This window comes from Symphalangus syndactylus, chromosome 17 (genome assembly GCF_028878055.3).
Source record: "Symphalangus syndactylus isolate Jambi chromosome 17, NHGRI_mSymSyn1-v2.1_pri, whole genome shotgun sequence".
Taxonomy (NCBI): domain Eukaryota; kingdom Metazoa; phylum Chordata; class Mammalia; order Primates; family Hylobatidae; genus Symphalangus; species Symphalangus syndactylus.
Window position 1 is genome coordinate 56,163,421 of NC_072439.2, and position 14,658 is coordinate 56,178,078.

Genomic DNA, 14,658 nt, shown 5'->3' on the forward strand with positions numbered 1-14,658 from the left:
TCTTCTTTCTGTGCCCTGGTTCCTCCTGGAGTGGAGTCTATACCTCATCTCCACTGAACTTCCCAGTTTCCCCAACCAGACCCACGTTGCTTCCTCTGCCCCTTGTGCTTCGCTCCCCTGCTCCTGTCATGTCATCCTTGGCACTGAGGATCCAGCTTACACGTGTCCTCACCTGTGTTTACCATGAGGGTGGTCACTCTGACCTCTGGAGTTTTCTTTGTAGGCCTCTTTATTTTTTTACTCACCATACTTCTGACACCAAATGTGTGATTTTTTTTTTTTTTTTTTTTGCTTATACCAACCAACTTTCTAACCCTCGAGACACCAATTGTGTGTCCTACAGTTCCGGTCCTACACTTTAAGTTCCTACATTAACCACCCTGAGTTTGCATCACACTCCACAGGTTTAAGGTTTCAGCCCACAAAACTGCCCTCATTTAAGACGGCACATGCAAGTATTGGGTCCCCAGGTTACCCACACTTCTCTCCTACTTGGCTACAAAGTTGCGGGGGAATTTCCACAATCCACCCCTCTTTCAGGCCCTGATGATTTGCTAAAATGGCTCACAGAACTCAGGATGGTATTCTACAATTTCTGGTTAATTATATAGGGTACAACTCAAGAACAGCCATGTACAAGGATTGTTGTAGGGCAAGGCTGGAGGGGGTGCAGGTACTACAGACCACCTAGTCCCTCTCAAGGCCTGCTACCCTCCCAGAACCTCAAGGTGTTCATCGTCCCTCCCTAACCCCATCAGTTAAGGGTTACTGTGGAGGCTCCATTACATAGGCATGATTGATTAAATCATTGTTCCTTGGCAATTGAACTCAAACTCTTCTCTTCTTATGAGTGGAGGTAGGCGGGCATGGCTGAAAGTTCCAACCCTGCAATCACGCCTTGGTCTTTCCGGCATGCTGAGAGCCATGCTGAAGCTATCTAAGGGTCCCCAGCTACTAGTCATCTCACTGGCATACAAAAGACACTCCTATCACTGTGGAGATTCCAGGTATTTCAAGGAGCTGTGTTCCAAGAACCAAGGATGAAGACCAAATACTTACTATTTTATTATACCACACCTGTGTTATAGATCCTGTATTGTAATTGGCCTCCCATCAGTCACTTCACTGTGAGTGTTGGGAGGGAAAGGATCATTTCTTACTAAATTTTGTTTAGTGAACTAACCTCTCCTTGGCATATAATTCAGCGTCTTCTGTTTTGGTTCAGGTATTATGCTACCGTTTCTCTACACACATTTACACACACACCCATACACATACTATTGCACAGAGTCAGTGTGGTTAAAATTCCACCGATAGGAATATACCCCAGAGACTTGAAAACAGACACACGAGTAGATATTTGTATGCAAATGTTCATAGCAGCATTATTCCAGGTAGCCAAAAACTAGAAACTACTCAAGTCTCCATCAGCAGATGAAAGGATAAACAATTGCTATCTATATGACATATATAATGATATATATCATATGTGTGTATTATAGATATATACACTTGTATGTCTATTGTATCTATTTAGGTGACCCTAAATTGCTATCTATTTATACACTAAATCTGGTAACCCTGGCCGGGTGCAGTGGCTCACGCCTGTAATCCCAACACTTCAGGAAGCCACGGTGGGTAGAATCAGTTGAGGTCAGGAGTTTGAGACCAGCCTGGCCAATATGGTGAAACCCCGTCTCTACTAAAAAACACAAAAATTAGCCAGGCATGGTGGCACTTGCCTGTAATCCCAGCTACTCAGGAGGCTGAGGCAGGAGAATCACTTGATCCTGGGAGGCAGAGGTTGCAGTGAGGTGAGATAATACCAGTGCACTCCAGCCTGGGTGACAGAGTGAGGCCCTCTCTCAGAAGAAAGAAAGAAAGAAAGAGAGAGAGAGAGAAAGGGAGGGAGGGGGGATTTAAATACCATGTATATTATCAGATTTAAAATAATGTGATTGTTTTTATTTTGAGAAAAAAAAACATATAGTGTTAGATTTATTTCAGACTTTTTTTTTTTGAGACGGAGGCTCTGTTGCCAGGCTGGAGTCCAGTGGCGTGATCTCGGCTCACTGCAACCTCCGCCTCTTGCCTCAGCCTCCTGAGTAGCTGGGACTACAGCTGCGTGCCACCACACCTGGCTGATTTTTGTATTTTTAGGAGAGACGGCGTTTCACCATGTTGGCCAGGATGGTCTCCATCCCTTCAAATCGTGATCCGCCCACCTCGACCTCCCGGAGTGCTGGGATTACAGGTGTGAGCCATCACACCTGGCCTCAGACTTATTTTTTAAGCACTTATTTAGGTGTTTTGCTCATGTACTTTTTAATACAATAAAATATATAAGCATTCACTCCCCTTCCCATAAAGAATTCTTGAAAAATAGTGAAATATGTTTAGTTTAAAGTACCTGAAGGCAGAGCAAATCAATGTTTGAAGCCAAACACTTGAAGCAGTAACTTGATTTTTTTTTTTTTTTTGGTTTTGTCTTGTCTTGAACTCCTGGCCTCAAGTGATCTTCCTGCCTCAGCCTCCCAAAGTGCTGGGATTATAGGTGTGAGCCACAATGCTCATCCTCAAGGAGGTGTTCATATGATAGACTTAAACTTAGATAAAATTTTTATAGTTTTTAAAAATATTTTTTAGTTGGTACTGTGTACTGTTGAATTTTCAAACCACAATAACATTACATAAGGCTAATCTGTTACCTGTTAGAGTGTATGAAAGAAGTGTAAATTTTTTTTCCCTCTTTGGTTTTTCAGGTTCTTTATAGAGTTGGAAGCAAGACATCAGAATAATATCTTCATAGATGACATAAGTGACATTGTGGAAAAACACACAGCATCCACATTTGACCCATATGTGAAATACTGCACAAATGAAGTCTACCAACAACGAACACTACAAAAATTGTTGTAAGCAATGTTGAATGGTACAGTTTTAATCGTCTAACCTAGTTTTAATTAGGCCACATTGACTGAAATTAATTATCTTTTGAATTATATTTAGAAATGCCTCCTGATAGGCTATTTCCCAGAGGAGAAATGTTTAAGAGCATTACTTTTAGGGTGAGGGTGTTTAAGTAGAAAAATCTAGTGTGTAGAGAATTTTCTGTATTATGAAATTATAGTTTGTTATTGATGTTGTCCTTGTTTATTGTTTCTTTGTTTTTAATTGTTGCAAGAAATAGAGGCGGTCCTCACTCTAAACCCGTGGTTTTCTAAGCTTTTACTGGCAATTAAGTGGTTTTCCTGCGGCCTAGAGGGGATTCTTGAGTAGATTGAGCTACAAGCTAAGATTCAGGGTTTTCTCTACTATTCTGATCTCCCTCCATTCAATTGACAATGATAATAAATTGTCCATAAAAATTGCTGATTATTCCCCACCTTGGGTAGTTAGGGTTGAGGAGAGGAGGGAAATTCTGAAGGAAAGCAATAGAAAAAAATAATGTTCTTGAAGATTTCAGTTATGCAGCAAAAGAGTCAAGCATTAGATTTCCTGCCACATCTTTTCTTTTTGTCCTTTTTAGGTTACTGAGAGTTTTGATGTGATACATCTGCCATCTGTGTCCTTAAAAGAGCACCAATTGTTCAGTGATGCCTATATGTATTTTAAAGGGTCCTGTTTATCACAAGTAGCTGTTTTACAGCACAGTTGTGCACTGCTGTAAACCCAGTTTGGGAGCTTAATGGCTGTTATCATTCTCACCCCCTCCTGTGAGTTGTGGCATTTATGAGCATAGCATGGAGCTTTGGTCAACTTCTGTGCAATATGTGAGATCCCTTGGAGTAGGGGTTGAAGATGACTAACTTACGGCTGCTTGGAGAAATAGTCAAAGCCTCTAAGCTGGTGAGAAGGGCTGATGATGGCCCCCTGTTTCCTCTACATCTTCATGACATTTTCATATAGCCAGGGTGGAGAACACACAGCTGCCAACCCCAAATGAGGTTTTTAGTATAAAGCAGGGTTTGTTCGCACAATTGACATTTTGGACTGGATAAGTCTTTGTGGTGGGCTGTCCTATGCATTGTAAGATGCTTAAGGGCATTCCTGGCTTCCATCTGCTAGATGCCAAGAATCTCCCCAGACATTGCAGAAGGTCCCCTGAGGGTAAAACCACACCCCTCACTTCCTCACTCCACCACGCCCTGGTGGGAACCGCTGCTATAGGGACAGAGGTTCTCTGTAACTGTTAGAGAATGCAAGTTCATGTCTGAAAACAAAGCCTTGAATTAGAGATAAATTTGGGTTTCGTTTTGTTTTGCAGGATTTAAAAAATGTCACTAGGTACTGCTATACATCATGTGACTCTTTAAGGTTTTGTCTAAATTAGCTTAATGATAACATCATCAGCACTTTCACATGGCAATTAGTAGTTGTGTTTTCAGGGGATTTGTTGCAGTTGATGTGATTTTTTTTTTTTTTTTTGAGATGGAGTCTCCCTCTGTTGCCCAGGCTGGAGTGCAGTGGCGCAATCTCAGGTCGCCGCAACTTCTGCATCCCAGGTTCAAGCAATTCTCCTGCCTCAGCCTCCCAAGTAGCTGGGACTACAAGTGCGTGCCACCACACCCGGCTAATTTTTTGTATTTTTAATAGAGACCTGGTTTCACCGTGTTAGCCAGGATGGTCTTGATCTCCTGACCTCGTGATCCACCTGTCTCTGCCTCCCAAAGTGTTGGGATTACAGGTGTAAGCCACTGCGCCCGGCCTGCAGTTGATGTGAATTTAAGGTTAGAGCAGTGGCTTTCAATTCTAGCTGCATGTTACAAATGCCTTGAGGCCTGAAAATGAGCAAATATACACTGTCCAGAGTCCATCCCAGACTATTTAATCAGAACTTTTGGAAGGTGAGGGAGGGGACTGGGACCTGAGTTATTTAAATATACAACTAATTTAGAGTTTTTTTTTTTTTTTTAACTTTCTAAAGTTAAAGGAAACTTAAAACTTCTCAATTAGAGAAAATGGAAATGAAATGTTTCTGTATAATTTCTTTTCATTTGCTATTCTCGCATTCTCCCCCTCCCTGCTTTTAGTAGCAGCCTTGAACGATATTATTTAATTTTCAAAATAACATTTTTTTTTTTAAAAAAATGACTGCTATTGTCACTATCCTGCTTCCTTCTCCCATCATGGGAGTACAATATCTGTCTACCTCCTACCCTCCTTGCCTTGGAAAGTGGCAGTGGAACTCTACAGAGCTCTTCATGGGATGAAGTGAGGTAAGAGAGCAAGAGATGGGGGGACAAGAGTGTCAGATTTAACATTAGAAAACTTAGGTTTGAGGCCGGGCACAGTGGCTCACACCTGTAATCCCACCACTTGGGAGGCCGAGGCAGGTGGATTACTTGAGGCCAGGAGTTCGAGACTACCCTGGCCAACACGATGAAACCTTGTCTTTACTAAAGATACAAAAATTAGCTGGGCGTCGTGGCGCACACCTGTAATCCCAGCTACTTGTGAGGCTGAGGCATAGAATCGCTTGAACCTGGGAGGCAGAGGCTGCAGTGAGTCGAGATCGTGCCATTGCACTCCAGCCTGGGTGATAGAGCAAGACTCCATCTCAAAAAAAAATAAAAACAAACCAACCTGGGTTTGACTTCTGTCTTTGGCAGTTACTAAGTCATATTTACTTGGTGAGGTAGGGACCTTTCTGCATTCCGTTTTCTTACTGGAATCCCTATCTGGCCTTCCTTAAAAGTTATGTAGGTGGTTCCACATGAAAGAATGTATGTCACAGTATCTCGCTAAGTTTCATTAAAATGTTATAGCAGCATTAATACTTTTCTTGCATTAACAGGAGAAAGAGGAATATTTTGACTGATGTGATCAAAAGGTTTTCTGTCTCAGAAAGAGGATCTTTGTGGCCTAAAGCCTCTGAAGTCCAGTCTAACTGTTAATTTCTTATATCATTGTCTAGGGCTGGAGAAGTGGCTTAAAACATATTATTTATGATCTTATTAATGATATATGTTTATAGATGATCGGATATAAGACCTAGTCTGTATACTGATTTATGACCCATATATTCACCATTATGATACCACGGCTTCTTCATTTGCTTACCTTCCACTTGTATAAATTTCTAGCTCATACATGTTTTGCCTTATTGTTAATACTGTTATGTGAAATCCACATCTTATTATATTCAGCCTTGAATATAAAAGGCAGACAAGCCATTCGTATTTGCGGTGTAATTATGTGCTTATGATCTTTTCATATAGTTTAAAATAGTTGATGCTATGTGGATTTATCACAGTATTTTGTAATACATTTTTACTTGCTGCTTAATTTGAGGAGGAAATATTTTGAAGTTTCTCTTTTCTTTGTTTTCCCTCAGAGCTACCAATCCATCCTTTAAGGAAGTATTGTCAAGGATTGAGTCCCATGAAGACTGTAGGAACTTACCCATGATCTCTTTCCTCATTCTCCCCATGCAGAGGGTGACCCGCCTTCCCCTGCTGATGGATGTAAGACATGACGGTGGCTTTTTCCTCTGTTGGTAGCTGTGCTTCTCTAAATCTGATTTAGAAAATTATTATTATTCCACTTAAATTGATGCATATTTAAAGGTCTAAAAATCCCCCAATTAAGTGAGAAGGTGTTGTTTGTTCAGAAAGTCTCACCTGTATCTGATATCTCTGGAAATTATCTTTCATTTAGACTTCTGTGGTCATTCTGAAGAATTGGATCTCATCACCCACTTACTCAGCATTTTTTGAAATAGGAAGAGTTGTGGCTTCTTTATGTCAGGAGGCCTGGATTCCAATTCCAGCTAAGCCATTAGGCGTGTGACCTTGAGCAACTCAGCCTCTTCGGGCCGGATTCCTCAGACTGATCACTGAGATCCCTTCATCTATAATGTTCCAAGCTACCCTGGGGTTTCCATTTCATACAGGAATGAGAGTCTCTTCAGCATGACAAGGCATAGTACTGCCTGTATTATGCATTGTGTGAAGTGAGTGAGGAAAGCCCAGCTTCCTTCTTGTGTTAGGCAGCATTTATGAAGAAAACAAGTGTTTGACTTTGAATCATGGCAAGACATGACTGGGAAAAGTGAGTAGAGTCTGCCTAGTAGTACGTGCAGCTGGAAAGACAGGTAGGCTGTGGGCAGGAGAGCCTGCCACTGGCTGCACTGGAGCTGCTAGGGCAGCAAAAGAGAAAAGTGGGGTGGCTTGACACAGGTGCCATTCTAGCAGTAGACCACAGAGTGTCTTTTTGATCTAATTAGAAAATATTTTGTTACAATCCTACTTTAAAATTGGATCATAATGTTGATATAAGGTCAACTTTTTACATACCTGATTTTGACTAATCAAAACAAAGTAAAATATGTCTTAAAAATTATGATTAAGGTTACAAAGTAAATTGCACATTCTATATCCCATTGTAAATTCTAAAATATATTCTTTAAAAATGCTGAAATTTTGAAATGTGTAAAAGCATGGGATCATGAGCATTTAGCTGACTGCTGCAGTTTTGGAGAGGTTTTGTCAGATATTTCAGGATTCATAGCACCCTGTGCTCCTCAAGTTCACCTTGATCTACTGCCTTTACACCTTCTCTACCGATCACCTGTAATTCAGGAACTTCCCCCCTGTGTACATATTGGGAAGCTTGCAGTTTTGAACATTTCACTTTCTGACTTTTTTTTGAGATCAGTATTTATCATGTTTAAAGATAGAATGCAGCTAAGTTATCAAAATCGAATTTTTGCTTAAGAAGGAGACTTTGGTCCATATAAGGAAATATTATTTCAAACATGACTATTTTTTTAAACAAAAAGTGAATGCCTTGTAAATACAACATTTCTTGTAATATTAGACTTTTGAATTTTCAGGGTTTTCTTCTTCTGAAAATGCATTTTATTCCCCTTTAAGAATTGAAATAAAAGAACGAAAATAAATAAAATGCATTTTAAACATGTTTTCCAGATTTTACATATGCTGTGATGGCCAAGACTTTTATATCCTCTTTAAATTTGAGAAAATTACTTGTATAGAATGGGACTCTAAAATCTAACACATTATGTTATACAGTGTTGGAGATTCATGCCATGATTGCTCAGTAGGCTTTAAACTTTTTTTAAGCCACAGACCCCCCTTGAGATTCTGAGTAAAGCTATAGCTTTTCTTCCCAGAGAATGTGTATGTACAAAATTTTACATAAAATATCAATATATGGAGTCCAGCTAAGAATGCCTGCTCTCTCAGGGACATAAACCAGTATTTTTCATGCTGCTTTCATACCCATTAGTGGGCCATAAAACTGATTTTTGAATTATGAGCATATGTACATTGCTCATAAAGTGGTTAAATATTGTTTCATAAAATTCTGGTTTCATTTATGTGTGCATGTGTGCTGGTTGCAGCGTAAAAGTATTTCTTGCAGGGGATCACAGTAAAAAAATATAAGAACCTCCAGAGATGGTGCACTCTGTGTTTCTCACATAGCACATAGTTAAAAATCTTGATACCTGACTTTCAGATGTCTTGGCTTGGTGCTTCTGTACATTTAAGGGACCAGTGACTTGCTAGTAGCCAACTACTTTCTACCTCTGCCTGATGCCTATTGCTCTAATCTGTTTCTCATGTGTGGAAATCTGGCCATTTAGGCAGAATGTAAATGTACTTAAAATAGTGTCTCTTCAGTTTTACCTCCTTTGGAAATTCAGTAAAGCTTGTTAATTGAAATAAACACTTTCAGTAATTAGAGTGGTTCCCTGGGCTTTGAATGTGTGTGTATAGCTTTAAAGTTATATGTAATTAAATTTACCATGAATTGACCCTGTTTGACCTGATTTTACTATCACAAATGAAATTTCTCAGTATAAATATATCAACAGAAAACCTAGCAGGCTTTTTTTCCCTTGCTGGTTTTTTGTTGTTGTTGTTGTTTGTTTTTTTTTGGTGGTTTGTTTTTTCTTTGAGCTGCTGTCACCCAGGAGTGCAATGGTGCAATCTCGGCTCACTGCAACCTCCACCTCCCAGGCTCAAGTGACCCTCCCACCTTAGCCTCCTGAGTAGCTGGGACCACAGGTGCACACCACCATGCCTGGCTAATTTTTTTTTAGTATTTTTGTAGAGATGGGGTTTTTCCATGTTGCCCTGGCTCCTGGACTCAAGCATTCTGTCTGCCTTGGCCTCCCAAAGTACTGGGATTACAGACATGAGCCACTGTGCCCAGCTGTTCTTTTTATTCAAAATGTATCATCTATAAATATAATTGCCTCTAATAATAATGATTATAATGGTGATAATTAAAGTAACTCTTATTTATTGAGGGCATACCGTATGCCAGGCACTCATAAAGAACTTTACATAAATTATCATTAACACTTCTAACAACCTTGTGATGTAGCTGACATCACCCCAGTTTTACAGATGAGGAAAGAGAGGCTTATAAAGATAGAGTTGATGACTTGCTTAAGGTTGGATAACTAGTAAGGGGCAGACCTGGGATTTGAAACTAGGGTTACCCACCTCTGAATTCTATCTTCTTACTTAACCATTCCCCGGATGGACTTGGATCCTGTGTTTAAAGATTATTTCCTGGTTTTTAAATTGGGTTTTAATATTATCCTCATACTGATCCATAATATCGTGTTTGGCATTGTTTGCTATGAGTAAAAGGATATGGCTGGACATTGGTTTTATTTTACTTAACAAAATAGATCAATAAATTTTGTTCACTTTTATTTTATTACAGACTATCTGTCAAAAAACACCTAAGGACTCTCCGAAGTATGAAGTCTGCAAAAGAGCCTTGAAGGAAGTTAGCAAGGTAACTGTTGGGTGACAGTTTATTTGTAAGACAGGAAACCATTCAGTTACCTCAGACACTAAGTGTGTCTTGGCTTGATGCTGAAAACTAGTAGAGTCTCATGGCCGTTTGTACAGCGTTCTTTAGGTAGTTGCAAAACAAAATAATATTTGCTATACTCAAGTGAAATTGGTATTTTTATGGTTTCAGACAGTTTTGCTTTAAGGGCCTACAGATACCTCATTTTCTTTTGGTGGCTGAATAGCTGTTTATTCATTTCTCGTTCAGTAAATGCTTATTGAGTATCAACCACCGTGCCAAGAATGATGCCAGTTCTTGGAAATGCAGTGATGAGTGAGACACGTGTAGTCACTGTGCTCGTGGAATGTGCAATGGAAAGAGGAGGGCAGACATTAAATAGAGTTACAATGAAGGGTGGTGGGTGACGTGATAGGGAAGTCCACAGTGGTGTCTAAGCTGAGACCTAACACGGGAGTGGCTGTGAGCCCAGGATTGGGGGAAGAGAGTGTCTCAGGTATGTGTAGAGATCCAAAGGCAAGAAAATACTGGAGATTTTGAAGAACTGGGATGTTCTCCATGTGGCTAGGACGCAATCAGAGTCAGCACTGGGGAACCAGCTGTGTGGGGCCTTGTTATACATGCTAGGCTGTTGGGGACCTGATCTTAAGATGATGTAGAGGTTAAATTCATGTATTATGAAGATGATAGTGGTGATGGGGCCAGTTCTGAGGCCAGTGATAGTTGATTAGGCAAGGGATGGCAGTGGCCCCTATTGACATGATGGTAAGGTGGTGAGAAGTCTACCTGTATACTGGGGAGGCAGGCTTGGAAACTGATTGGGTGAGCACATTTCAGGACAGAAGTCAAGGAATATTGTCTCTGGCTTGGGCAGCAAGGTGGATGCTCTTCTTCATCTTCAATAGAAACATAGGGAGAGTGGATAAGTTCCATTTGGGTCGTATTGTCATTGAGATTCCTATAGAATATCCAAGTTGGCTAAATAAACAAGTCAGAAGCTCAGAGAGGAGACCTGAACTGGAGACATGGATTTGGGAATCATCAGCGTAGGGACAATACTTGCAGCTGGGAGAGTGGATGAGGTTACTTAGGGAGACTGTATGGAATGAGAAGGGCAGTGAGCCTGAGGAATGACCATGAGGAATGCTAGCATTCATAGTCTTATTTAGGGAAAATGAGCCAGCGGAGGAAACTGAAAAAAAAGAACAAAACAAAGTGAAACATACCAGAGAAGAAGAAGGAAAACTGTAATAGCTTGGCAAATGGCAGATAATTTGGTGGTTAACTCTGTTGAATGCTCCTGAAAGATAAAGTGAGTTAATGACTGAAGTTATCCTTGGGTTTATCATCAGGTAGGTTGTATACTGGGGTTGGGGGGCGGGGGTAGGGAACCTGAGCTGAGTGTATCCAGAACTGAGAGGGAGGTGTGAATATGCAGCCAGCCAGCAGTGGTAGCTAACTGTCTAAATTCGGGGAGTAGAAAGAGAAAGAGTTGTAGCTGAAAGGGAAGTGAGAGAGGGTCTTCGTTAGTATATTTGTTTAAAGATAGAGAAATGTAGGTAGGGTTAGCTACTGATAGAAATATCTAGCTGAGAGGAAGCAATAGAAGGTGTAGGTGTCACTGAGGATACTGTATGAGGTTGGCACGGAGGAGCAAAGATAATGGTAGCATCAGAAGCTTCCTAAATGTCTCCAGTTACATAGCCCTATATGAATTGGGTATGGCTTTGTACCACTTTACTGTGAAGTACTGTTTCTTTTACTCAACTTTACATCGAGTCACCATTTTACTTATCCTCATCGTTGCCAATAATATTTACAAAGTCACGGGTTTTATTAGTTGTTTATTTTTCAAACATACATTTTTGTAGTAAAAGTAAGTGTATCTGTGAGCCACTTAAATTCATCTCTTCATCCCATCAGTGGTCTGCACACCTATTTTGGGAACAATAAGTAAAGAAAGCCTGACAAGTAAGAAGTTACATAAGATACTACTGCCAGTGGTGCTTCCTCCAAGACCTCAAGTCCTGTGCTGCTTTCCTAGAGGAGGAATTGGGGAGGGAAACGGGGGAAGGTTTTTAGGAGAAACTACTAGAGAAGTTCTAGTCTTGGACATAAATGAGATTTTGACAAATTTTGCCTGGTTGTTACTAAGAAATTGAAAAAAAAAGAATTTGCACAGAGAGAAAAATAGGAAGGTACTAGTGATTGGTTGTTGAATTAAACCTGGAATGTTGCTTAATTTTTTTCAGGAATTTTACATCTCAGTTACAGTAGATTACTACATTCCTTCAGGCATCTCTTGTTCACTTGATTTCGTGCTGATACTTTCAGGAAAGGCTAACAAAAATGTAATAGACCAGTGAGTTGCTTTACCTTGGTACTATAAGTATACAAAAGGCTATCATGTGAAGAGATGTCATTCCAGTGACTTGCTTTCTCTGAAGGGCGTCATTGCTTTCTCTCTATTGAGCATGAATCATGAATATTAGAATTATTCCTTCAGTCTCCCAGTGTTATAGGGAAACTGAAATCGTTAATATAGTCAGCTCAATAATTAATCTTTTTTATTTGTAAAGGTTACTGATGAGGTTTTATAGATTCTGGGAAAACAATATGAATATTTTCAGCAGAAAGAGTATGCACAGAGAGCATTTATGGTTTAGAATGAAAATGTAGAACTATACTTGTTTGCTTTATCTAAAATCAGAGAAATTGGGAGTTCCCAATATTTTATTTTAGAGAGTTAAATTTGGTATGTTGAGGCCCAAGGTTTAGAACCAGATGCTGCCTTAATCTCTTGGGTAAGTCTCTCTAGGTAGTTACTCATTCTTGGAAAAAAAGAGTCATACCTTTTTGGTAGTTAAAATAATGCAGGTTATTTGCAAGATGTGAATAATACTTCGCTGAAATTGCTCATGCATGTTGCCGAAAAGACTGTGACAATTTCTTTAATTTAGGGCCTTGGAAAGACTTACTGACCTAATCAAACAACTCAAAAACAAGAACAAAATGAAAAATGTGCTTACCTCCTGATTTTCTGTTAACATGCTGGGGGGAGAAATTCTTGGGAATCTGATAATTTCCATAGGAATCTGGTAATTCAGCTCATCTAGAGTGACGTGTACCATGTAAGGAGTAGCGATCAAGAGATGGTCTTATGCCACATGAATCTTCCCTGTTATTTCCTTCTGTTTACTCTCCCATGGAAAGAGAATGTCTGCTTTAACTCTGACCTCATCAAAATTCTGTTTAGAGTTGGAGATAGTGTTACATTTTGAGCTTTTCTCCCAGAGGCAAAATAGTCAAGCTCCATTTAATCTTTTCCTATAACGTATTGTTTCAGCCATTTACAAAGAAGTACATGTGTATGACAAATGGCCAACAAACATGTGAAAAAATGCTCAGCATCACTAACTATAAATGCAAATTAAAACCATGATGAGGTACCACCTTACTCCTCCAAAAATGGCCATAATTTAAAAATAAGAAATAGTAGATGTTGACATGGATGTGGTGAAAAGGAAACACTTTTACCCTGATGTTGGGAATGTAAACTGGTACAACCAGTATGGAAAACAGTAAAGAACTAAAAGTAGAGCTACCATTCAATCCAGCAATCCCACTACTGAGTATCTACCCAAAGGAAAAGAAGTCATTATGTGAAAAAGACACTTGCACACTCATGTTTATAGCAGCACAGTTTGCACTTGCAAAAATATGGAACTAATCCAAATGTCCATCAACCAATGAATGGGTAAAGGAAATGTGGCATATATACACCATGGAATACTACTCAACTGTAAAAAGAAACAAAATAATGGCATTTGCAGCAACTTGGTTGGAGTTGGAGACCATTATTCTAAGTGAAGTAACTCAGGAATGGAAAACCAAGTATCATGTGTTCTGACTTATAAGTAGGAGCTAAGCTATGAGGATGCAAAGGCATAAGAATGATATTATGGACTTTGGGGACCTGGGGAGAAGGGGGAAGGGGGTGTGGGATAAAAGAGTACACTATTGGGCACAGTGTACACTGCTCAGGTGATGGGTACACCAAAATCTCGTAAATCACCGCTAAAGAACTTCTCCATGGAATCAAAAACTACCTGCTCCCTGAAAAGTATTGAAATAAATTTTTTCATAGATAAGTAGATATAAAAGTATTTTTATTATTTTATTAGTTTTGTGGGTACATAGTAGGCACATATATTTATGAGGTACATGAGATGTTTTGATGTAGGCATGCAGTGTGAAATAAGCACATCATGGAGAATAGGGTATCCATCCCCTCAAGCGTTTATCTTTTGAGTTAAAAATAATTCAATTAAACTCTTCATTTTAAAATGTAGGGGGTTATTATTGACTGTAGTCACCCTGTTGTGCTATCATACAGTAGGTCTTATTCATTCTATTTTTTTTTTGTACCCATTAACCATCCCCACCTCCTCCCCAGCCCCTGACTACCCTTCCTAGCTTCTGATAAGCATCATTCTACTCTCTATGTCCATGAGTTCATTTTTTTTTTTTTTTTTTTTTTTTTTTTTTTTTGAGATGGAGTCTTGCTCTGTCACCCAGGCTGGAGTGCAGTGGCGCAATCTCGGCTCACTGCAACCTCCATCTCCTGGGTTCATGCCATTCTCCTGCCTCAGCCTCCCAAGTAGCTGGGACTACAGGCGCCCGCCACCACGCCTGGCTAATTTTTTTGTATTTTTAGTAGAGACGGGGTTTCACTGTGTTAGCCAGGATGATCTTGATCTCCTGACCTTGTGATCCACCCACCTCGGCCTCCCAAAGTGCTGGGATTACAGGCGTGAGCCACTGCGCCTGGCCCATGAGTTCATTTTTTAAAAAAAAATT

General features: G+C 39.9%; 1 protein-coding gene across 2 annotated transcripts in view; it reads left to right on the forward strand.

Annotated features, from left to right (window-relative positions):
- Positions 1–14,658, forward strand: part of ARHGEF26 (Rho guanine nucleotide exchange factor 26) — a 142,003-nt gene that overhangs the window by 68,749 nt on the left and 58,596 nt on the right. For both annotated transcript variants that reach the window (XM_063620266.1, XM_063620265.1), the window contains exons 7-9: positions 2,763–2,915; positions 6,338–6,467; positions 9,706–9,780. In XM_063620266.1, coding sequence (XP_063476336.1) covers positions 2,763–2,915; positions 6,338–6,467; positions 9,706–9,780 — 358 coding nt within the window. The remainder of the gene's footprint in view (positions 1–2,762; positions 2,916–6,337; positions 6,468–9,705; positions 9,781–14,658) is intronic.